This window comes from Sinocyclocheilus rhinocerous, unplaced genomic scaffold (genome assembly GCF_001515625.1).
Source record: "Sinocyclocheilus rhinocerous isolate Xijiao unplaced genomic scaffold, SAMN03320098_v1.1 scaffold19, whole genome shotgun sequence".
NCBI lineage: Eukaryota > Metazoa > Chordata > Actinopteri > Cypriniformes > Cyprinidae > Sinocyclocheilus > Sinocyclocheilus rhinocerous.
The window spans coordinates 3,512,568-3,538,478 of record NW_015638975.1 but is presented as its reverse complement, the minus strand read 5'-3'; the positions used below and the strand labels follow the sequence as shown (position 1 = coordinate 3,538,478).

Genomic DNA, 25,911 nt, shown 5'->3' with positions numbered 1-25,911 from the left:
ATTCAATATCGCTACTCATCATAAGTACTTGGTACATTATCAGCGGAGCGGGAGACGTTCAAACTAATATCACGAAATTTACGTCTCTGATGATTGGTTGATATCAGAAGGAGGCTAGCCTTCTCTGCGAGGGTTCTTTTCTCAACACTCCTCAGCGATGAAAGTGAACACTCGATGCTGATTGGCTAATTTTTGTTACCAACGGAGGCTCGAGAGCTCAGCTCTCCCCCGGCCTCCCCCCTCCGGTTGCAATTATCTTCAGGCAGTTCCTTTGACCTCATGATTCTCATTTGCTCTGACATGCACTGTGAAAAAATACACATTCTGAGACATGAACTGAAATTAATTGTGAATTTTATTAACATTAAATCGTTCTCCTCCCATTTTCACTTCAAAATTATGGGGAAGCTGTGCGTCCCCTGCCTCCCCCGACGAGCCGCCACTGGTAATGACACTGTTAAATGTCACCCTTTCCAAGTAACTGTATTTCCTTGAATATTGACGATTGTAACTGCCACAGTAATGCATGAACATGCATGGGGTATGTACTGTACAACAGCAAGGATTCACATTACATCAGCATGTGCATACTTGCATGAAGTAGTTTCTGGCCTCAGTTTGGATTAGTTCTTTAAACGATTGAGGAAGCCAAAACAAATGAGAGTGCCTTGTATGTCTCTTAATGTCTTTTGTGCGCAGTGTTTACTTGTTAACTACTTGACTTGTAGTGTTTATTCTGGTAATGGCATGTAAACAATATGTTGCTTATTCAGAGCATTTCTCTCCAGCACATTCTCTCTAACTCGCTCTCTCCTCTTGCTCGATCTCTTTTACAGATGGATGATGAGGCAATGGCTTCTATGCTGGCTGACTTTGTTGACTGTCCACCAGACGATGACGATCGCGGAGCCTCACAGTCACAGTCCTAACATTACCAAACTTCTCATTCATTCAATTGTCACATCAAAGGAGCTTTCCAATGAATAGTCAGAACCTGAAAGGTCACATTTGACTGATACTGTTGCCTCAAACGCCGCTGTAGTTGCACTAGAACAGCTCCAAATCGGTTTTATTTAATGAAAGAGTTTTAGGTTTTCATGTTAAAAGAAACGCCAATACCATTGATAATGTTGAAGATGGCAAAAACCGTTCATAAGTTGAGAATAATAAACTTTTAGGTGGTCATGATTGGCATTTTTCTTTTTCTGGCAGCTTAATACAAGTATGATAATACAGTAGTCACAAGTATTCAAAAGTGCTTTTATCAGTTGGACAGTATGATGTGTTTTGTGGTCTCTTTTTTTGTATTATCATTTGTATATGTAACACACATACTTGCCATTGTGTTTAAAAATCATGCAATAAAGAGGATTTGTTATGGCACTTTGTTCATGGATTCTGTAGAAATTAGACTACCATTTCTAAGTTTTAGGTGAAGTAAATTATAACCACAATTTGAATGAAATCATGTCGTAATGGGGAACTGATATTGAGTGTTCTCAAAAACAGTCTTGCATAACAGCAGCTTGGCGTGAGACATCTAAACGGTGAACTCTGCGGACATGGCATGCAATCGAGGCCACAGGAATGCATTCATTATCCTATATAAATTCATTTCCTGAACTCTGGTCCTGCTCCTGCTTGACTTCCTGAGTATTTTTTGGTGCTACAGTACATTCCTTTTAAGTTCTCATTAGTGATATAATTTTAAAGGATGGTGTGATTAGATACAGTGTAGTGCTCTCGCATGTTGTCTTAATGGGACACAAATATCAGAATTAGATTATCACGTGTTTAATGATGCCACAGAGTTTCTCTGTAACATCTCTTATGCAAAAATGCACTAGCTCAGTATATAAAGTTACATTACGGTCTTGAATGTGGTTCATTTTCAAGACATGTTTGCTTGAGGTTGAACGTTCATCTACACGGCTTTGAGTTTCTGCACAACCATTCAAAAGTTTGGGGTTGGTAAGATTTTTTAAAATTGATTTTGAAAGAAGTCTCTTGCGTTTGTTTGGTGAAAAATACAGTTAATGTAATTTATTCCTGTGATGAAGCTGAATTTAGCAGTTTCTTCAGTGCCACATGATCCTTCAGAAATCATTCTAATATGCTGATTTGGTGCTCAAGAAATATTTCTTATCATCAGTGAAAACAATTTTGCTGCATAGTATTTTTGTGGAAACCGCAATACATTTTTGTTCAGTATGAATGGATGAATAAAGTTAAGAAAAACGCAGTTATTAGAAATGGAAATCGTTTGTAACATTATGCATTTCTTGCTGATGTTTGACCCAACACTTTTGAACAGTAGTGCCTTAAAATAACATACCAGAGGACAACTAGCAGACAAAGGAACGTGCTTACCGTCATGTACTTCCTCAACACCAAATACATTTAGCATATATTTAAGCCTTTTGCCAACACTAAAATGCCCTTGTAGATGCACACATGCACAACCTTACATTTTTTCTATATCTTTTAATGAGATTTTAAGTTTAAATGTTATATAAAACCCTAAAACCTTCATGTCCCGTATTAAAAGATATTCAGGACCAAAAATTGAGACGATAATGTGAAACAAACCACTGGAAAAATAAGTGAAATGTCTTGATTAGAATCCTGGTATTTGCCAGTACACTGTTAAAAAGGTAAAGTATTGCTTGTAATTCTGCACAGAACGGCCTTCTTTACAAATAAACTCTTTGCAGTGACAAGCTGTAACACTTTGACCTCTTAACTGAAGCTAGTTGAAATGTGATTGTGCTGTCTCAGAGACAGGGTTCATGTGAAAGTTTCACATGCAGCTTCAGTGAGGTTTCACAAGTTTAGTACAAACATATTCTTATGTTTAACCTTGTGGCTTTTCTATGAGCTAGTACTACCCACTTCCTTGAAGTGGATAGCAAAGAAAAAATGAATAAACAAATGAGGAGGTCAAAATATCAGCCCATAGAGGACTGTGACAGAAAAGGCTAAAGGGGTGGGAGAGGGGGAAGGGATGGAAAGGAGGTATGAGGGAGGAGACCAGTAGAAACAGGACATTTTAAAGCAAATATCTGCCTGATTCAGTCAGTGAAACTGGAAGGTCAGTGAACAGCCAGTTACTGTGTACAAAGGGGTTTGCAACAGGCTGACATGAAAGAAGGAAACTAGTTGGTTGAGAAAAAAGGACAGTGAGGGGGACGGAAAAAGGCAAGAGAAACTACAGCAGAGAAGGAGCAACACAAAAAGCAGATTTTCACCATCACAACATTCTACAGAGAAAAGGTAACATTTTTTCCCAATTATTCTTCAGATTTCTGTCAATTTATTGGAACATATTTAAGCAACTCCAATGGGTTTCTAATGTTCTCTGTTGATTTAAGTTAAATCTACGAGTGTTTCTTTACAGGTTACCTCACTGGTAAGAACTCTGTGAACCTCTGTCAATTGTAATAACTAAGTCTAGGCACTTCTTTAAGCTACTTTAAGTCCTTCGAGGCACCTTTCCTGATGGCCATAATATGATGATGCTTCTAAGCTTTTAGGCTATGTATGTGTGTCTGTGTGCTATATATGCAAAACATTTTTATGCACCTGTACAGAGTGCAGTTTTATTAGCAGGCGTAACGGACAGATAAAACAGCTTGCTCTAAAATATCTTAGTGAAACCTGATCTGCTAAAAGTTTTTCTAGCTGTGTGGCTGTTGGTTAAAGATTACCATGCTTGATTAATTTGAACTAGAAAAGTGTGAGAAAAGCTACTACAACAGCAACAACTAATGAAACCCTTTACCGTATACTAATGCAGTTTTTTTAAGTTGTATAAACAGACATAAATTAACACTGATCAATAGCATATCTTAAATTAATATTAACCTAGATTAATAAATGCTGTAAAAAAAATTATTCATGATACCTAATGCATAACTAACAAATAAATCTTATTATAAAATGTTCCCTTCTATTCCTTAATATTAATACTGTACTGTCATATTTTTCTACTGTAAATACCACATACACAATGGGCTCCTTTATTTTTATAGTTTGAATTGTGTTGTATTTGTATTGTTACAACAGGGGAAGCTCACTAGATCAAATTGCGCTGAAGTGTCTACTTGCATTTGAATCTTTTCTATCTGATAATACATTGAGGGTTTTTATTTTATTCGAGGCCCTATGCTGATTTGATTGTAGGTGTGTCTTGGTTTCATGTTTAAAAATCATCACATCTATTATTCTGTGAAAACAGGTGATATAGCCCAAGGGAGATCATTCTTATGCAAGAAATCCTCTTCCAGCCATCATTGTTTTCCACTTTCACTTCCACCATACATTGCTTGCTTTTGTTATCATCCAGAGCAGACAGAAACTGATATTGCACAATACTTTGAGGCAACAGACTAACATGTGCTATAGCTCTCTATTATATATTTTATGTAACATATATATATATATATATATTAGTGCTGTCAAATGATTAATCGCGATTAATCGCATTCAAAATAAAAGTTTTTGTTTACATAGTGTACTGTATATTTATTATGTATATGTAAATACACATACATGCAATATACTACAGTTACATACATTTGTATGTGTATGTGTGCAGATGGAGTACAAAGTGACAGTGGCCACCGGGACCGCAGAATATTCAGGAACCAATAACTATATATACGTGACTCTGGTTGGAGAGAGAGGAGAGAGTGAGAGAACCGTGCTGGACAATCCAGGCCTAGACTTCCGCAGAGGAGCGGTGAGTAAACATGCGTGTGTGCTTATGATTAAATATACTATTTCATCCTTTTTTCTCTGTCTAGTGCAGTAGAGATATTTTTTTATTTACAAGTGACAAATGATCATAATGTTATGAAAAAAATCACATTTCCAAAACAGAAAAAAATCTTATCTCTAAAAAGAAGAGACACACACCATTGTTAAAATTTTGACCAATAATGTTCAGAAAAATAATGGTATATTTTTATGCAATAGCCAATAACTGATAAATGGCTGAATTATTTTGAACTATTATGTCTACAAAATTAAAATAAAACACTAAAAACTATAAACAAACATTTTAGATGATACAAGTGAATTTATACATCATGTTATTATAATGCAGTTTGAAAAACAGATAATCATTCTGAGATTTGTTAAATACTACATTTAAAGGTATTATTAAATTATTTGTGTTTTTAAAGAATAAGTGAGCATTAAATGATGGCGAAATGTAATCTAAATGTACAAAATGTGAAATAACCATAACTAAATATGCAATACTGACTAATAATAATGAATTAAAACATCTCTAATATTGATATATTCCCTTTATTTTGTAGGTGGATGATTACACAGTTAAAAGTGCTGCTGATTTGGGTCCCCTGATACTGGTGCGCCTGGAGAAGCAGAAGTACTGGGTGGAGGATAACTGGTTCTGCCTTTACGTGAAAGTCAGTGTACCTGGACAAAGATGCAGCTATACTTTTCCCTGTTACCGTTGGCTAGTGGGAGATAAAGTGGTAGTAGAGCTGAGAGAAGGCACAGGTCAGTTATGTTGAACTGCAAATGCAATAACAACTAAGATCAATCTGAGATCAAAATGAATCCACATGGTTAAGTCCTCAACTCCGGTTCCTTTTCTCTCATAGCCAAAAAGATCAGTGATGACACCTTGCCACTGGAGATATCTCACAGAAAAGCAGAGCTTCAGGAGAGGCAAAAAATATACAGGTCTTCAAGGCAATTGCATACACTGAACTTATCACTGCATTCCTATCTTTGTAAAGAATGTACTTCTCACAAATCCCTGTTGAACTCGGTGTCTCACCTATCAGATGGCTTGCATGGGCCCCAGGCATTCCAAAATGCATTGATGCCAAGTCAGAGGCCGATCTCCCCCAGGACGCTCGCTTTGACAACGAGAAGCGCAGTGACTTTGTGGGATCCCTTCACTATGCGTGAGTAAAATGCACTACAGGTTTTGCAGAGCATGTATTGTTTTATTAGAGTGACTTGATATTTTAAGGTGCATAAGCCAGTGTGTTCCCCTGTCTATGCATCATTTAGTTACTATTACATTCAACTACAGTTACATACATTTGTATGTGCATGAGTGCAGATGGAGTACAAAGTGACAGTGGCCACCGGGACCTCAGAATATTCGGGAACCAATAACTATATATACGTGACTCTGGTTGGAGAGAGAGGAGAGAGTGAGAGAACCGTGCTGGACAATCCAGGCCTAGACTTCCGCAGAGGAGCGGTGAGTAAACATGCGTGTGTGCTTATGATTAAATATACTATTTCATCCTTTTTTCTCTGTCTAGTGCAGTAGAGATATTTTTTTATTTACAAGTGACAAATGATCATAATGTTATGAAAAAAATCACATTTCCAAAACAGAAAAAAATCTTATCTCTAAAAAGAAGAGACACACACCATTGTTAAAATTTTGACCAATAATGTTCAGAAAAATAATGGTATATTTTTATGCAATAGCCAATAACTGATAAATGGCTGAATTATTTTGAACTATTATGTCTACAAAATTAAAATAAAACACTAAAAACTATAAACAAACATTTTAGATGATACAAGTGAATTTATACATCATGTTATTATAATGCAGTTTGAAAAACAGATAATCATTCTGAGATTTGTTAAATACTACATTTAAAGGTATTATTAAATTATTTGTGTTTTTAAAGAATAAGTGAGCATTAAATGATGGCGAAATGTAATCTAAATGTACAAAATGTGAAATAACCATAACTAAATATGCAATACTGAATAATAATAATGAATTAAAACATCTCTAATATTGATATATTCCCTTTATTTTGTAGGTGGATGATTACACAGTTAAAAGTGCTGCTGATTTGGGTCCCCTGATACTGGTGCGCCTGGAGAAGCAGAAGTACTGGGTGGAGGATAACTGGTTCTGCCTTTACGTGAAAGTCAGTGTACCTGGACAAAGATGCAGCTATACTTTTCCCTGTTACCGTTGGCTAGTGGGAGATAAAGTGGTAGTAGAGCTGAGAGAAGGCACAGGTCAGTTATGTTGAACTGCAAATGCAATAACAACTAAGATCAATCTGAGATCAAAATGAATCCACATGGTTAAGTCCTCAACTCCGGTTCCTTTTCTCTCATAGCCAAAAAGATCAGTGATGACACCTTGCCACTGGAGATATCTCACAGAAAAGCAGAGCTTCAGGAGAGGCAAAAAATATACAGGTCTTCAAGGCAATTGCATACACTGAACTTATCACTGCATTCCTATCTTTGTAAAGAATGTACTTCTCACAAATCCCTGTTGAACTCGGTGTCTCACCTATCAGATGGCTTGCATGGGCCCCAGGCATTCCAAAATGCATTGATGCCAAGTCAGAGGCCGATCTCCCCCAGGACGCTCGCTTTGACAACGAGAAGCGCAGTGACTTTGTGGGATCCCTTCACTATGCGTGAGTAAAATGCACTACAGGTTTTGCAGAGCATGTATTGTTTTATTAGAGTGACTTGATATTTTAAGGTGCATAAGCCAGTGTGTTCCCCTGTCTATGCATCATTTAGTTACTATTACATTCATCTAATCACCAATTCATTTGTACACATTTGGCCTCTCAGACTTTTGGAGCTCTCTCTGAAAAAACTGGCAATCAAGTTCGGGAAGTCCTGGAATGACCTGGACGACTTCAAAAGGATCTTCTGGAAGCTAAGAAGCCCTATAGCTGGTAACAATCACTAAATCTTCACTTTTTTGGCTAAATACCTAGCTTAGTTACCACAAAATATGCATTTCATGCAAATCACTTCATTCTCGGAAAGCTCTCTTCCCAGAAAATGTCATTCTGTAACATGTTTATGTAACGCAGCTATGTGTAGGAGACAAATGAATGGCATTTCACAATGTCATGTCACAATTTTACGTTTACTCCCACTCTTGGAGAAACTCTTGGACAACAGAAACCAATAATAAATTAAACAGCACTTACCTTGTGAGCTTTTTTATAGTCGCATGAACTTTACACGCTCTTTTAGTGTCTGAGAGAAAAATGTGCAACGCGTTATCTGGAGTAAAGAAAAGACCGTGTTATTCGTTGCTTATTGTACTATAAAAACATATTTAAAATTAACATAAAGGGCATTTCAACAGACAGGTGAGCAGTTATAAAAACAGGTGGAGGTAGCGTGTCTGTCAGGAGCTATTTTTTCGCTCGACGTTAATATTTACCTCATAAATATGCAAATGAGAACGTAATCCAGGGGTTAGAGATGCAGTGACGCAGTGAAATATTTAAACATGTTTTAACTGTTTGTTGATTGATTTTGTTTATTGGCTTGTTTTAAAATAATCATTGCCGAATCAACCTACATACAGATGTGTTTCTAAATGTTATTAAATTAATAACATGAATTTGTGATAAATATTCTGATCAGAATACACCATGAAGCACTGGAAAGAAGACAGTTTTTTTGGTTACCAGTTCCTCAATGGCTCAAACCCACGGATGATTACCAGGTGCAAGGAGCTGCCCTCAAACTTCCCTGTCACTGGAGACATGGTGCAGTCGTCTCTGATACCTACAACCACGCTGAAGGAGGAACTCAAGGTGAGAGTTTAGTGCTTATTTTCTTAAATACAATGGATTCTTGGAACAGTGGATCTAATAATGTTTCTTTGTCTCTCCTGCTAAAGAAAGGAAATATATTCCTGGTTGATCATGCGATAATGGATGGGATTCCTGCCAATGTAATCAGAGACAAGACACAGCACATAGCTGCCCCGCTTTGCTTACTGTATGAGCATCCTGAGAAAGGTCTCATTCCCATCGCCATACAGGTAAAACCTACTGACTCACATTTATTATCATAATAATCTGGGATGAATATAGAGCAGAATTTTCCTGCCTCCATCAGCTGAAAATATGTTTGAAAAAAGACAAAAAGCATGTAAACATGAATTCTGCTGATTGTTCTCTCTTCCTTTCAGCTTGATCAGAAACCTGATAAGGACACACCCGTATTTCTACCTAGCGATCCACCTCTGGCCTGGTTGTTGGCTAAGATGTGGGTTCGTCACGCTGAATTCCAGGTCTTTCAGTTGTTATCACATCTGCTACGCACACACTTGGTGGTAGAAGTGATCTGTGTGTCCACACTCCGACAGCTGCCTGCTGTTCACCCTATATATAAGGTTAGAGGAAGTCTACAGGAATGCTTTTTAGGAAAGATACATTTGCATAAGTTAGTTATGTTTAGATAATCACTGTTACATCAAAATCACTCATTCGTTAAATTATCCAGATGTATTGTATGTTAAGGGTCTTCTTTATTTTTTCTCTTATTGCAGCTCTTGACTCCACACCTGAGGTATACGCTTGAGATTAATTGTCGTGGAAGAACACAGCTCATCTCACCGGATGGTATCTTCAAAAGGGTGAGTAAACAATAAATCCTACAAAAAATACTATTTTTAGCACATTGAACTTTGGGCACTGGATTTTTAGTGGTCCTGGATCTTATTACCCACTAAAACCAGCCAACCACAAACAACATAACTGTAGTGTATTTTGAATTCACTCAGTAGGTCATACATTTCAAAAATTGCGTTTTTCAGGTGGTATCAACAGGTGGAGATGGACTCTTGATTCTGGCCCAGAGGGAGTATAAAGTATTAACCTATCGCTCCCTCCAGCCCAAATTTGACTTCTTGGACAGAGGCGTTACTAAACTGAGAGACTATTTCTACAGGAACCATTCTATGATGCTGTGGGATGTAATTCAAAAGTAATGTATTTAAATAGGATTTCTTTATTCAGTGCTTTTAATTCTTATGCTTGTAGATGTGCAATAGACATAATTCTTTTAATCCTTAAACGCTCTTTTTTTTTTTTTTTTTCTTAGTTTTGTTTCAGGAATAGTTTCCCTGTACTACAAGAGTGATAGTGAAGTTGAACAGGACTCAGAACTTCAGGCGTGGATTAATGATGTGGCTGTGGAGGGCTTTGTGGATGTGCCTCATTTTGGTAAGATATGAATAGCCTACATGACTGCATCACTGGACTCACAAATGTCCTGTAGTGGATAAAGGACCCTGTGCAGTGTATTTATTTAGGCTTAACAATAGGGGTGTCGAAATTAATCGTTGTATCACGATGCGGACGTGGACAATTCTGCATCGATGCGGTAATAGACCATAAAAAAAGAAAAAAACCATAACTATGATTGTCTGTAAACTTTCGAATACTTGAAGCACTGCTTTTTGTTTATCACTTGTAATTGTCTCTTTTCCCCCCTTTATTACTTTATATTTTCTTGTATGTTTTGAAGATATATTTACTTTGTTTAATTCTTAACAATAATTAATTAATTATTAAGAATGAATATATTAATTAACGTAATTATTTTAAAAAGTTGCCTGCTTATATAATTTAATAAAAATGCACAAAATAAATTTGATATAATCATGATGCATCGTGATATCGAACTGAATCGAATCGTTGACATGATAATCGTAATTGAATTGAATTGTGAAACCAGTGCCGATTCACACCCCTACTTAACAATATACACTACAGTTTGAAAGGTTGTGGTCAGTACCTTGTCTTTAAAAGAAATGAATACTTTTATTTTGAAGGATGCATTAAATTGAGCAAAAGTGAAAGTAAAGACATTTATAATGTTACAAATGATTTCTGTTTCAAATAAATGCTGTCCTTTTACATTTTTATTTAATTAAAGAATCCTGAAAAAATGTATTTCGGTTTCCACAAAAATATTAAGCAGCACAACTGTTTTTAAAAATGGACAATTATAAGTGTTCCTTGAGCATCAAATCATTTTGAAGGATCATGTGACACGGTGTAGACCAAAGTAATGGCTGTTGAAAATTCAGCTTTGCCATCACATGAATAAATTAAATTTAAAATATATATACAAATAGAAAACAGTTATTTTGAAATTGCAATAATATTTCACAATATTACTGTATTTTTGATCAAATAAGTGTAGCATAAGAGACTATTTTGGTGGGCACAGGAGACTTCTTTCAAAAAATATTTTTATCAATCTTGCCAACCCTAACATTTTGGATGGTAATATGAATCATCCAATACAATACACAAATACAGGTCACCGATATTGCATTTTAAAAAGGTCAAAAGACATCAGTGGGATAAATACACATGCTGCAGTCAAAATAAAACAGGAAAGGAAGTAATAAAGAACATAAAGAATTATAATACAGTGACCCCTTGTGGTCACTAGGGGAAGAAACATGTCCATAGTATGTGTCTCATCACAATGAACTACATGAGCTGTTTGCCTTGTGCTTTTGTGTGATGGAACTGAATATAGAGAAAAAAGAACGAGAATGAGCTAAATAAATGGCACTTGAAATTGAATCTTAGGAATAACTATTCATGTTTCTTGCATGTCAGGCCTAGCCAGTGAGCTGAAGACAAAAGAAGAACTCATCACACTGTTAAGCGTGGTGATCTTTACCAGCACAGCACAACATGCTGCCACCAACAATGGACAGGTAACTAACACATCACATCTTATCAAATCTAAAAATACACTTTAAAGACCTGATTATTTTTCACTATACTGAATGCAGGTTACCAGACATGAAGTGTGTTACCTAAAAATCAGTTTACAAGGCATTACTGTAGATGTGCAATAGACATAATTCTTTTAATCCTTAAATTTTTTTTTTTTTTTTTTTTTCTTAGTTTTGTTTCAGGAATAGTTTCCCTGTACTACAAGAGTGATAGTGAAGTTGAACAGGACTCAGAACTTCAGGCGTGGATTAATGATGTGGCTGTGGAGGGCTTTGTGGATGTGCCTCATTTTGGTAAGATATGAATAGCCTACATGACTGCATCACTGGACTCACAAATGTCCTGTAGTGGATAAAGGACCCTGTGCAGTGTATTTATTTAGGCTTAACAATAGGGGTGTCGAAATTAATCGTTGTATCGCGATGCGGACGTGGACAATTCTGCATCGATGCAGTAATAGACCATAAAAAAAGAAAAAAACCATAACTATGATTGTCTGTAAACTTTCGAATACTTGAAGCACTGCTTTTTGTTTATCACTTGTAATTGTCTCTTTTCCCCCCTTTATTACTTTATATTTTCTTGTATGTTTTGAAGATATATTTACTTTGTTTAATTCTTAACAATAATTAATTAATTATTAAGAATGAATATATTAATTAACGTAATTATTTTAAAAAGTTGCCTGCTTATATAATTTAATAAAAATGCACAAAATAAATTTGATATAATCATGATGCATCGTGATATCGAACTGAATCGAATCGTTGACATGATAATCGTAATTGAATTGAATTGTGAAACCAGTGCCGATTCACACCCCTACTTAACAATATACACTACAGTTTGAAAGGTTGTGGTCAGTACCTTGTCTTTAAAAGAAATGAATACTTTTATTTTGAAGGATGCATTAAATTGAGCAAAAGTGAAAGTAAAGACATTTATAATGTTACAAATGATTTCTGTTTCAAATAAATGCTGTCCTTTTACATTTTTATTTAATTAAAGAATCCTGAAAAAATGTATTTCGGTTTCCACAAAAATATTAAGCAGCACAACTGTTTTTAAAAATGGACAATTATAAGTGTTCCTTGAGCATCAAATCATTTTGAAGGATCATGTGACACGGTGTAGACCAAAGTAATGGCTGTTGAAAATTCAGCTTTGCCATCACATGAATAAATTAAATTTAAAATATATATACAAATAGAAAACAGTTATTTTGAAATTGCAATAATATTTCACAATATTACTGTATTTTTGATCAAATAAGTGTAGCATAAGAGACTATTTTGGTGGGCACAGGAGACTTCTTTCAAAAAATATTTTTATCAATCTTGCCAACCCTAACATTTTGGATGGTAATATGAATCATCCAATACAATACACAAATACAGGTCACCGATATTGCATTTTAAAAAGGTCAAAAGACATCAGTGGGATAAATACACATGCTGCAGTCAAAATAAAACAGGAAAGGAAGTAATAAAGAACATAAAGAATTATAATACAGTGACCCCTTGTGGTCACTAGGGGAAGAAACATGTCCATAGTATGTGTCTCATCACAATGAACTACATGAGCTGTTTGCCTTGTGCTTTTGTGTGATGGAACTGAATATAGAGAAAAAAGAACGAGAATGAGCTAAATAAATGGCACTTGAAATTGAATCTTAGGAATAACTATTCATGTTTCTTGCATGTCAGGCCTAGCCAGTGAGCTGAAGACAAAAGAAGAACTCATCACACTGTTAAGCGTGGTGATCTTTACCAGCACAGCACAACATGCTGCCACCAACAATGGACAGGTAACTAACACATCACATCTTATCAAATCTAAAAATACACTTTAAAGACCTGATTATTTTTCACTATACTGAATGCAGGTTACCAGACATGAAGTGTGTTACCTAAAAATCAGTTTACAAGGCATTACATAGCTTTATTGTGATCACTGTTGCTCTCCCTCTCTGTACTGTAGTTTGATTGGTGTGCATGGGTTCCCAATACACCCTGCACCATGCGGCACCCTCCACCAACAGACAAGGATGCTGTCACCATGGGCATGATCATGGACACCCTCCCTGATATCAGCCAGTCCTGTGTGCAGATGGCCATCACATGGCATTTGGGCAGAGCACAGCCGGATGCGGTGGGTCAATAGCACAGGCCGTCACAAGTGTGCTTTTATATTACTTATGCTCGTATAAGTACAATATAATCCATATTTATAAGTAACATCAGACTATATCCATCCAAAAGAAATTTCTTTCCATGAAGCATTAAGATTAATTAGCCTTTAACAGATTATCACAATGATGACTTTAACAGTTCGGTTTCCTCTCTTTCCTTCAGATCCCAATGGGCCAGTATGTGGAACAGTACTTTACTGAGCCTGCTGCTTTGAGGGTGATTGATAAATTCAGAAAGGAGCTGAAAGAACTGGAGGAGCAGATAATAGCTCAGAATGAGGGACTGGAACTGCAGTACCTCTATCTGTGCCCAAGCCGTATGGAAAATAGCATCACCATTTAAAGAAAACTCTCATTCTAAATTTATGTGTATGTGCATCTGTGAGAATTTTCCTGAGTAGGTCAGCTAAATCTTAAAGTTAGCACACATTCAAATTACACCCAAAGTGCCTTTCCTAGCTATAGCTGAAACCTATGCCTTTCTCAGGAATGACAGCAGAAATACTGTGTAACAGTTTTTAAAGAATTAATGCATTAAGTTGTTTTTTTTACCTTCAATTTCATGGTTTTTTTTTCTTTTGAAAATAGTTAAAACATTAAAAAAATAAACTTTATGTCAGAAGTCACTGTTTTGAGTGGTGCTGAACTATTGCTTAATAAATGTCATCAGCCTTACAATATGCACTTCATAAGTACTGCATATATAGCCCGTTCTTCTTCCAGATGAGGACGATGAAACATGCATTACTACTATACATTTACCTATAGCTGTATAAAAAAAACAGGCATTGTACAGATACTTTCCATAGCAAATAAAGTCTGTTTCGTTATTTCATATTGAATTTTTTAATACCATTTAACCTTCAGTACTTACACATGAGAGGATTTGTTTAGTTTCCAGTTATTCACCTAAAATTTTAGAACCAGACAGTTTTTGACAGAGACAAGGTCTACACTTATCTATTCCTATAGTGACATACTTCTTAGGCAAAATCTTGAGTCATTTATTGTGACAACAGAACCAATGTGACCATGTAAAATTCCATTCAACATTTACTTAATGAGACTGAATATATGATAGGTATTTAAGTATAAATAAAATCACAATTAAATCATTTATTTACATTTGGTTGGTCTACTGATCAAAAGAGGACTATAAAAGGCAAATTAGGGAGGTACCACATAATCATAATGGATAAGCGCACACATATATTATGATAGGCTTCAAGATAGAAAGGCAATAAAGAAAAGCACAGTAAAATAGATAATCATTCAATCTTAAATATCTACACTCATTTAAGGCTTCATTTTAAGGCAAATGCAGCATTACTACATACAAAGACAACAAAGGAATTTAGAGGTAGAGTTATACTCCAATCACTCGGTGGTACTAATGCACCAGATATTCCTTGCGCTTGTTCAGGCGAACTTGACAAAATGACAGGAATCCAATGCCAACGTAGATTGCTGCTGCAATGAAGCAATTGTATCCAACTTGGTTGTACAATTTATAGATGTTTTGCAGTGCCGTCGGCCTGAAATGAGAGAAAAGAATAGTGTGTTAGAAAAAAGCCAAAACCCCTTCGACAAGGCTACTGGACTACATTTTTGGACAGGCTGAGGGGAGAGAAGAAAAAAAAAAACTGTCAGAGCTTCTATCATAAAGTCTTGAGAATATGTGACATTCCCTATGCTAGACAGACTTATTTTCCAGTGTGATTAAATGAGTAAACGGCAAAAGGAACTCACCCGTCCTCCATGTCTTTCTCTGTGAAAGGTACATCCTCTATGAGCACAGCTGAATGTGTGGTGAAAAAAATCCCCAGCATTGCCTAAGAGGAATAAGACATCATGTAGGGCTGTATTTCTCCCTTCACTGGCACTGTCTGCTAGTTTTCATATTCAGGGCCCCCACACCTTTATGTTTAAGTTGTACTACTTGATTTTTCAAGTAGTTTGTAGTAAATGGGTAAGGATTTTCAATATCAATACTTTTTTATAATTACAGCCCTCACAAAGAGCAATTTCTAGCTAAATAAATACTTTAGGGACCTTGCATTGTTGTTGACATTATGTGTGAAGGCAATTTACTACAGTCCCCCAAAAATTAAGATATGCTTAATGTATTTTAGTGACCTTTCAGCATGGACTTACTATGCATAGAAAACACAAGAATAGTGACACAATAGAGAATATTTAACTTACCAGCATAATGACACCCCAAATGCTCAGGACCAGTCCACATGCTGCCAGTTTAGGACCGCAGAAAAGCAAAGAAGCCATTCTATTATAGAAGCTTGTCAGTTTTCAGTTACTCGGAGATGCCAGAGGACCGTTTCAAAGAAAATAAACTTTATACGACTGTCATTTCAACTTTAAAAAGTGACTTTTGTTTAAGTTTTCTAGCCTCGGTAAGATCGGTGTCAACAGTCACCCGATTAAATCAGCTGACTTGTTAGAGGAAGCGGAAGTAGCGTGACTGCCGAGTCCAACGTCATAAAGAGTTTGAAACAAACTTTATGCACTTCGCTAATATTCAGAGCTCATCGACTGTCTATTTTGACAAACACACTATCCACATCCATTCCAACCATCTTTCACTCGCTTTATTAAACCATTTAAGATGAGGAAATATAAAAGCAGTAACGTTTGATCGGTTTTTAAGCATTTAAAGTTTATTTCCCTCGAATTATGAAGTTGTAAAGGATGTTTTGTCCTCAACCGAGGGTTTATCTAAATGTTCTGTAAACACAATCTAAACCCAGCAGTTCACTGATGGTTACAATTTTGCCTTCATAAATTAGGCATGTTGACATTTGACACCTAAACCCAAACGGTTTACTTTCATCTTAGAAACAAACTTTTTTGTGCAGCTATCTATTAGGAGTTCTAGACTACAATCTACTGGGATTTAAAAAAAGGATGTATAATGTTTCGTAATGATTGCAAATGCTGAAACTGGACACCTGAAGTGGATACTTTTATGACTCTTTGCTCATTCTCCTCCCTTCACGTTCTCTCCCCATAACAAAACGTCGCCAAATTCCTTTAGTTTTTGGCTCTCTGCGTTGAGACATTTTTAAGGAACAACATGTTGTATTGACTAAACAGGTGAAAATCAATAGATATAACCCTCTAAAGAACGAAGTGTAAGGAGGGGAAAATATGAAGAAAATTAATCTCGATGGATGAAAAAGAGTGAAAAGGATAACGAAGACGAGGAGGGCGCGTAACGGGACAGCACTGAGGAAAACAAGATTTAAAGTCAAAGAAAACTATTGAAATTTATTATTTTTGACTTGTTGGACAGCAAGGCATAATTTACAAACACATTCCACCAAAAAAAGTAAGTATACCTCTAAAAACTAAGCAACACAGCAGTTTTAGGATACATTGTGTCAGTGCAATACGTGGCCAAACGTGATAGTACACGGCTACATTAAAAAGCCTTTTAATAATTGGAATGTATAAATTACGTAAAATATGGAAATATATTCCTCATTATGATTTAAACCTACTTTCCGAAGTAGTATTTTTCATGATATTTTGGGACAATGCAGTTTCTGTGGTAGTACGGTAGATGGCTCTTTATGTTCTGGATGTTGTTTCTGCTGAAATGTTTCGTCCATATTCTGTGAAAGACAAACAAAACACTGATGTTGCAAGAGAAGCTGTTTTACTAAGTAAAATGTTACTTGAATTGAAATACACACTGGTGTCTAATATTCAGGGATAGTGTCTGTTCAGTTAAAACTAAGAAACTGTAGATACTGGTAACTATTTTGAATTGTTAAAAGTTACTAGAATAAGTACTATAGTATTTAATTAATAAATACTAAAAAGGTACCAGAATATATAGTTGGAGTGATATATGAACCACAGCATCCTATAGAATTTAATGGGAATTGAATAGGAAGAATGTGCAATTTGTTAACAATTGAATAATTAGTCACTACTGGTAGGCTGCAAGTAGCAAATGAATAAATGCTAGTATGTACTAGCGTATCATTGAATAATATTCTTGTAAGGGAAACAGGTACTGGACACTATTGGATTATTTTCTAGTAATTAAAAAGTACAATATAGTATAATAACATAATATAATTAAAAAGTACTTTATAGTACTGAGTGAGTACTATAGATACTAATTCATTTTAAGGAGTAAATGTTAAACAGAGTTTGCCGTATATGGCAGTTGTGGCCTAATGGTTAGAGAGTCTGACTTGTAACCCTAAGGTTGCGGGTTTGAGTCTCAGGTCCGGCAGGGATTGTAGGTGGAGGGAGTGAATTACCAGTGCTCTCACCACCCTCAATACCACGACTGAGGTGAAACCCTTGAGCAAGGCACCGAACCCCCAACTGCTCCCCGGGCACCACAGCATGTGTGTGTGTGCACTTGGATGGGTTAAATGCAGAGCACAAATTCATGTCATGTCCTTTCCTTTCCTGTAAAAACATTTGGTGTTATAGAATTGTTATTTATTTATTAGATTTTTTAAATTGTTTTCCCCTAAAATATATTGTCTTCTTGATCCTCACTCTTATTCTGTTAGGTACCTTGAGAATGGATGGAGAAAAAGAAAAAGAGCGGGAGAGAGGAGATGAAAAAGAGAGTGATGAGACAGAGGAGGATGCAGAGGGGGCAGCCTTATTATGGCAAGAGGGATACCCTGATGATGGCCTGGGCTTACCCATCATGCACTGGGAGGATCTGAGTCTCCGTATTGCTGAACTTGAGAAGCAACAAGAGGAGCGAAGACAGAGGGAAAAGGTCTGAATGAGAGTAAAGATAGTAATGTGCATTAAACGGTAAAAGATTAAAAAACAAATGACACTTCATGTTTTGGATTGGCAAGAGCTACAGTTCTTTTGTAGTAGAACAGTATCTACCATAACAGCCACCATGAATTTATACTGGGATGTTTTTCTGCAGGACTTAGACAGGTTGACAGTAGACTGGCCAGAAATCAGAGGGCTGAGCAGTCACAGAGAAACCTATGAGGACATGGAGGACGATTGCAACAGTCGTCTGACTGCTCTGACAACAAGGTCACACAGATTTCATAAATCTCAACTACTTTTCTGTTCACTTCCTCGGAATTTGAATAAAATCTATAGCAATAGTGCTTTATTATTATAGGCTTCAGAGCCAGATGAATCTACAGCTTTGCTTCATCAACAACAGTGAAAGCGAAGAGGAAGAAGAGGAAATGGAGGCAAAGAACGAGGTAAAATAAATTGCAATATTGACATTTTCACAGTTAATCGGCACGAGTGTCAACATACTGTAATGTGAACAATGTGATATTTAAGACATATTTTTGTTCATGTCTGTTATTGATGGGATTTACTTGGTAAGATTAATAATTGCTTTTTATGCTCTTTGTTACCTTTTCAGGTGGCAAAACAGTCCATCAAGAGTGGCAGCAATCAGAGGTTAGAGAAAGAACGTGGTTCAAGCTCTGCATCGACTAAGAAAACCAAATCAAGAGGGTTCAAGAATGATGTCAGAGCTGCACTGAGTGTACTCAGACATAAATTGAGATTGGAGCACAAACAGGTTAGAAAAGAGCACATACGCATGGTGTAGTGTCTTAAGTGTGTATTTTATTTTATGTGTTTGGTAACTTCCAGAAGCACACTTATTCAAATAGTTAGGCATTATTTTCTATTAGTTATGTAGATGCCATGTTCTGTACACTACCATTCAAATATTTGGGGTCAGTAAGATTTTTTTTTAAAGAAATTAATACTTTTATTCAGCAAGGATGCATTAATTTGATCAAAGCTGACAGTAAAGACTTTTACATTTATACAAAAAAATCATTTTCAAATAAATGCTGTTCTTTTGAATATTCAGCAAAGAATCCAGAACAAAAAATAATCACAGTTTCCACAACAGTATTTAGCAGCACATGGGTTTTCAACATTGATAATAATAATAATAATGTTTTTTGTGCACCAATCAGCTTAGAATTCTGAAGGTTTATGTGACACTAATGGCTGCTGAAAATTCAGCTTTGCCATCACAGGAAGGAATAAAATACATTTTACAATAAGTACAAATAGAAAATAATAATATTTCAACATAATACTGTTTTTTACTGTTTATGATCAAATAAACACAGCCTTAGTGAGCATAAGAGACTTTCAAAAACATTTTAAAATCTTACCATCCCTAAACTTTTGAATGTTTGTGTATAAATGCAAAGTCATAATTGTACTTCACTGACCCCAATCACAGACTATACCTCCCAGTGAGGCTGTCAGAGAAAGGAAGCACTATGAACGAAATGACTTGAAGAATTTCAGCTTGAAGGAGCTGAAAGCGCTGAGGACCTCACTAAGCAAAGACATTCATGGTAAGCCTAAAGGTGCGTCCCAAATCGCATACTTATGCACTATTCTGTGACGTTTTGTAGTATAAATAGTGCGAGTAGTGCGTTCACACTGAAAATTCCAAAAAGAAAAAGTGCACTTTAAATACCCGGATGATGCACTTAAATACCCGAAAAAAGTAAGTGTGGAATGTTGGACACTTCATGCACTCAACTGTCGCAGCTTTAATTACGTACCGAAGGGGGAGGGGCTATCAGACTCCGATTATGAATGACAAAATAACCTTATATAATTCATACTATACATGGTTGAGTACATAGTGCATAAGTACATAGTGTATGAGTGCATAGTGTTTTATGCGTCATTTGGGACGCAGCTTCAGTATTATTTTACATATTGCGTATTTTACATATTGATGATGTCTGTTGTGAATAATTGAGTAAGTCTGTGTATGTGTGTAGACCTCAGTTCAGAGCTGGTGGGTCGACTTCTCACAAGGGACCAGCTGAGAACAGAGCAAGACGCCATGCTGCTGGAGGTACAAGATATGACATCACTCTGATGCGCAGTCAAAAAAAAAAAAAGTATTTCCACTAAGGAACAAAATGAAGGGACCCTTCCTTTACAAGACTGTCCGTGAGCTGCCTGAACTAATTGACTTTACTGTGAAAAGCTGCAGCACTCCATCATCACTTGAAAAAGACTTTTTCATTATAGAATTTTTCTTGACATTTTTAAGGCACCGATGAGGATTTAAAACTGCAGTTTACACTCTTACAGTTGCAAGAACTAACTGATAAAGCAACAAAGCGGTAAAAGACAATATACAGTATGTCATGACATGCTCTTTTGCTCAATATTACTCTAATTTGTTTAGTGTCAAAGCCAATTATGCCAAGCCTCACATGTTAAGACATGGCTCATTAAATGCTATGTGTGTGTACATACATTGCCAAGCAACTCATAACTGGATTGTTTGTGTCACTGTTTGTGAAATACTTAAATATTATTTTGTGGAATAAAAGGGAATTCAGTATGATTGTATATGTGTTCTGTTTTGTTGCAATGGTATAATATTGCTCTTCTATTGTGTGTATCTGTGTGTATTTTGCCTAGCCAGAGTTTGTGTCATCAAAAGGCCAGCTCAGCACTAATAGAGGAAAGAAGAAAGAGGGAGGGACAGATCATAGAGCAAGAGATGACCAAGGAGGGTTGGATTGAGAGAATGGTCAAAATACTTCAAGGAACTGATGTGAAAGGGAAAGATTCAGGACTGAATGACTAGACAAAGCCATCACTGCATCCAGATCTTCTTCGATTTGCTCTTCTTGATAGTCGAATTAGCTGTAACTGTATTGGAATAGAGGTGTTCCTCAGGTTTTATTTAATACTGAGATTCTTTGTTTTTTCTAAAAAGGACTTTATCGCTCTACTAAATAGGTAAGTGAAAGATTTTTAACCGCTCATTACCAGATGTAATAGGTGTTTTTCGCTGTCCTTGCCTATGTCAATGGTGTTTTACAGTTACAAAACTCATATTTTGCTTACCCAGAAAAATGTTAATGTGTATCTTGTCTATAAATATTCTTGTCTTTTTAGTCTCACTATTAAATAAATTTACAGCTATGGAGGGCAGTGAACTCTTGCAATATGTGGGTAATCTGAAGGGTTGTTTGCACTGTTTATGGTGTTGTCTGATTCCCCAAGTAAGGACCTTGTTATTTATTTAGCCAAAGCAGACTACCTTAATGTCATTTAGTGACCTTCAGGTACTCACTGATTTATTTACATAGTGTCTTATATGTCTGAGAAGTGGTAGGCAATAAGCAATTCACCACGAGCTCAGTCAGCTGTGTGCTAACTTTGCCGGGAGGTGGGGATAGCCATGACATCCATTGAATCCCAAAGGATGTTTAATGTGCAAATGGAGCCAGAGGGGAATCTAGGCATAGTTTAACAAAGGCTGAAAGTTTCTAAAGCTGGCAATTACGTATCATTTATATTTGTTTCGAGGAAGAGGGATGGGGTAGAGAGTTCTGGTGTGAGGCACGGGATGAGGGGTGGGTAAGATAAAATAGAACATAGAGGGGAAGTGTGGTTACTGTTTGATGGGTTAATGAAGTGAAAAGGGTCTGAATCAGCAGCATTTATACCTATGCGCAAACAGTACCAGGGGTTGTGAAAGAGAAAGGGGGATGCGGGGAGGGCTTGTGTGGGATGATGACTGCTTTTAATGGTTTTGGCAAGCTGGTACTTTTTTTATGCATCCTAACACCAATGTATCTCTCATAGATGTTAAACTAGACCACAAGGAGGAGATCGCTGGAAACTCAAACAAACTTGTTCGTTGGAGAAGACGTGGTTTCAGAAGCATAAAAATGGGGGGATTAAACCAGGACGCTCCCTAAGAATCCGATTAAGAACTAGCCTACAATGACGACAAGTGCGCCTACTGTTTTGTTTGAAACAGAGAAGGGGGCAGATGCCCAGCTTTCCTCCTCACACAACTCTTCAGTTACTGGCTCCTGCAATATTGACGAGTCCTACAAGTACATCTTCCTGCCCATTTGCTACTCCTTTACCTTTGTCTTCAGTATAACCCTTAACTTTGTGGTTCTCTACCGTTCCTTTCGACACACCAGGCACTGGAACGCGTCCCTGATTTACATGGTGAACCTAGCCACAACAGACTTCATGTATGGTTTATCCCTGCCATTTTTGGTGGCCAGTTATGTCATGCGGGATGACTGGGTGTTTGGAGACTTCATGTGCCGTCTAGTGCGTTTCCTCTTCTACTTCAACCTCTACTGCAGCATCTTCTTCCTCACTTGCATCTCAGTGCATCGCTACCTGGGCATCTGCCACCCTATGAAGACCATCACCTTGGAGACCAAACGAGCAGTCAAGGGGACTTGCGTTCTGGTGTGGATTGCCGTTTTTGCACTAACGTGCCCAATTTTCCGTTTTGCAAAGACACAGAATCTTCCACGTGAAGGTAAGGGCTCGAGCGAGATGTTCATTAATTGCTGGGATGATGCAATTGATAAAGAGTTCCATGATTACATCCCTTACGGGGTCACGCTTCATTTCTTGGGCTTTTTTGTGCCGTTCAGCATCATTGCCTGGTGCTACTCGCGTGTAGTTTTAACAATATTTCGGACGCTGCACTCTCAACCTCCTCCTCAAAGAGTCAGAAGTGGGACGGGCTGTGAAAGCGTCGCAGGAATTGGGGGAGAGGGCATGTCAATCATCTTGGGGGCTCAATCGCCTTATGTCAACAGACGGCGCAAGTCCATCAAGACCATAATTACCATCACTCTCCTCTTTGCCCTTTGCTTCTTCCCCTTCCATGTCACTCGCACCATTTTCCTACTGCTGAAAGTGACGAGTAGGGTGCAGTGCCACACCATGCGCATGGTTTCCATCTGTTATAAAATCACTCGGCCGCTGGCCTCGTTCAACGCCTGGCTGAATGCACTGCTTTACTTTCTTACTAAAGAGAAAAACGGGCCCTGTTGTCAAAAACCTGAACATGCCCAGCATGGCCTGCTATGGCCACTTAGAATGCTGGGAAAAGGAGAGGAAGAGGAGAATGAAGTTGAGGAGATAAGGAACCACAAGAACAACGGGCCAACAGATAAAAACCATACACACAGAGGTCTGCCTTAAGTAATGAGCATGTAAACATGTGACAGTGCAGGACATCAACAAGTGAACCTGGTGGACCTGCCTTCGTATGGGATTCATTTGAAACAAACTGATGTTTTTGTTATATTCTCTGTATTTGTATAACTTTGTGTGTTCACATTAAACATGGAGGATCTTGTCGTTTTGTCTTTTCAAGACCCCTTAAAGATTGTTTTACTTGTTGATTGCTTGGATGGTTAATTAGTTATTGTAAATCACACGCATATATAGAATAATAAATTCATTTATAAGGTGTCTTATGTTTGCAGTTGTTGGCATACCTCAGGGTGGACACATTTTGTGCAGGAACTATGTTTAGCGCTGTCATGGATTAATATGTCATGTTGTGAATGATTAAACTGTTCTAATAAACATTTTCTGAACCTGTTTAAATGAAAATCAAATTATGGCTGTGATCTTTTGAAGTCTATATATTATTAAGCACTATTCCATATTGGTATGTCTTTGTGTGAGTACAGAATCTAAATTTGTTGTAGAATAAACTACTTAAGGATCAAGGTGTCGGTTTAGGCATCTTGTTTACATTATATTTCTTTACAAGTATGAGGTAAAGGAACATTACACATATTAGAAAATGCTGATCATTTCTAAATACATGTCTATATCATTCATTCATTTAACATACTTACAATGACCTTTTTCCATGGAGATAGAATTGTTGCTTAATTCCAAATAAATAGATTACGATCCATAAATAAATGTAAAGAGATTAACAAACATTAAACATATTGACAAATAAATAGAATGAGATCCACAAATCAATTTTAAACATCTTTTACTGTACCCAATTTATGGCCCTTATATTACCAATTTGAGCCAGTGCAGATGAATGAAGTTATCTCAGGACGAGTCTGCCCTGATTGTAAAGCAAAGCGTGATTGGCTATAGCGAGATCGTGCTACGATTGGTCAGCGAAATGTGGCTGTTATCTGATTGGCTTGAGTAGACGGTGGGTGGAGTCCACGTATTTGTGGATTGTCAGCACGTCTTGACGCAAGAAATGTTTCACAATTCGCAAATGCACAGGACGCGATTCACAAATGATTGCAGCTATCTACAAATGCACAGGACGCGATTCAAAAATAAATGCCAGGCAAAGTTGTGGGACAGACATAAATATATATTTGTGAATATGTTTTTTATTTGCAAATCTCGTTTTATTTATTTGTGAATTTAATTCATGTTTGTGAAACTTTAAGATTTATTTGTGGATCTCATTCTATTTATTTGTGGATCATAATCTATTTATTTGGAATTAAGCAACAATTCTATCTCCATATTTTTCCAAGTGGCATTTTTTTTGTACTTTCTAAGTACACTGGACATGAGTACATCAGTAGGACAGCACAAGCAGCCTACCCTTTGTCCTTCCGTCTTTCTAAAATAAGTTCAAACCAGATGATCCACGAAAGACCTCAGCTTCATAGACTGTTATTAATACTTGGTATTACATTGGTTAATGATCAGCTGTCCTGTTGCAAGATTTTCTGAACCAAAGGAGCCTGTCTAAATGTAAAAAATTCTGTATGGTAGTAGTGGAAGAATGCATGTTATAGATGAAATACCTTGTCGGCATAATAATGTAACTCTTTCTGTTCTTACAAGATCTTGGTAGGCCTACAATTTGCTTTTGCAGTAAATGATAATGTACTGTATATGATAAAGTCATGATAGTACCGATGAACAGATCATGTATATCGAGAATCATATATGTTTTATAGGCCTATGGAAGAGATTTTTATTGCAATGTTAATTTTCTAGATTTTACCATATAAAACACAGAATGTCTGTTTGTTTCGAATACCTTAAACCCATACTAAACTCATAACTAGACAGAGATAAAGAAAGAGAGTAAGGTTAGATAACATATGTATTAAAAAGGGCCAAATATAATTTTTTTGATTGGACCCTGGTAAACATCTGGTGCATTTTTGTCACTTTATGTGCCATATGCCACAGGTTTCTGACCCTGTCCTGGACATTATATATCAGGCTCTGTGCACTCTTCTCGTAATAATATGTTGCTAGATTTGTAAAATGTAGTAAAACTAAGCAGTGTTTTCGATTCATAAGGCAAAAAACAAGCTCTTGACATCGACTGTACGATGCCAGCTCAGAAAATAC

The 25,911-nt window shown here is 36.7% G+C and overlaps 5 protein-coding genes across 6 annotated transcripts in view; 4 read left to right on the top strand and 1 right to left on the bottom strand.

Moving 5' to 3' along the window:
• LOC107750579 (proline-, glutamic acid- and leucine-rich protein 1-like) overlaps positions 1–1,379 on the top strand; it is a 24,780-nt gene extending 23,401 nt beyond the window's left edge. For both annotated transcript variants that reach the window (XM_016566041.1, XM_016566042.1), the window contains one exon: positions 837–1,379. In XM_016566041.1, coding sequence (XP_016421527.1) covers positions 837–929 — 93 coding nt within the window. In that variant the 3' untranslated portion in view covers positions 930–1,379. The remainder of the gene's footprint in view (positions 1–836) is intronic.
• Positions 1,380–2,994: 1,615 nt separating this feature from the next.
• LOC107750578 (arachidonate 5-lipoxygenase-like) lies at positions 2,995–14,685 on the top strand. Its single transcript, XM_016566038.1, has 15 exons — positions 2,995–3,273; positions 6,104–6,247; positions 6,831–7,035; positions 7,140–7,221; positions 7,326–7,448; positions 7,612–7,718; positions 8,425–8,597; positions 8,684–8,827; positions 8,978–9,181; positions 9,338–9,424; positions 9,605–9,774; positions 9,892–10,013; positions 11,427–11,527; positions 13,530–13,700; positions 13,904–14,685. The coding sequence occupies exons 2-15, from the start codon at positions 6,104–6,106 to the stop codon at positions 14,081–14,083; spliced, it is 2,013 nt and encodes a 670-aa protein (XP_016421524.1). The 5' UTR covers positions 2,995–3,273; the 3' UTR covers positions 14,084–14,685.
• A 90-nt stretch (positions 14,686–14,775) lies between these two features.
• On the bottom strand, positions 14,776–16,221 carry LOC107750577 (ribonuclease kappa-A-like). The gene is made up of 3 exons (XM_016566037.1): positions 15,946–16,221; positions 15,490–15,572; positions 14,776–15,275 (listed from the first exon to the last, which is right to left on the bottom strand). Exons 1-3 carry the CDS (start codon positions 16,021–16,023, stop codon positions 15,131–15,133), a joined length of 306 nt encoding a protein of 101 aa, XP_016421523.1. The 5' UTR covers positions 16,024–16,221; the 3' UTR covers positions 14,776–15,130.
• A 302-nt stretch (positions 16,222–16,523) lies between these two features.
• LOC107750576 (schwannomin-interacting protein 1-like) lies at positions 16,524–22,425 on the top strand. The gene is made up of 8 exons (XM_016566036.1): positions 16,524–17,085; positions 18,294–18,511; positions 18,674–18,789; positions 18,881–18,968; positions 19,139–19,300; positions 19,985–20,102; positions 20,541–21,519; positions 22,372–22,425. Exons 2-7 carry the CDS (start codon positions 18,305–18,307, stop codon positions 20,639–20,641), a joined length of 792 nt encoding a protein of 263 aa, XP_016421522.1. The 5' UTR covers positions 16,524–17,085; positions 18,294–18,304; the 3' UTR covers positions 20,642–21,519; positions 22,372–22,425.
• Positions 22,426–22,500: 75 nt separating this feature from the next.
• LOC107750575 (P2Y purinoceptor 3-like) lies at positions 22,501–24,157 on the top strand. Its single transcript, XM_016566035.1, has one exon. It carries the CDS (start codon positions 22,513–22,515, stop codon positions 23,746–23,748), a length of 1,236 nt encoding a protein of 411 aa, XP_016421521.1. The 5' UTR covers positions 22,501–22,512; the 3' UTR covers positions 23,749–24,157.
• Positions 24,158–25,911: the final 1,754 nt, after the last annotated feature.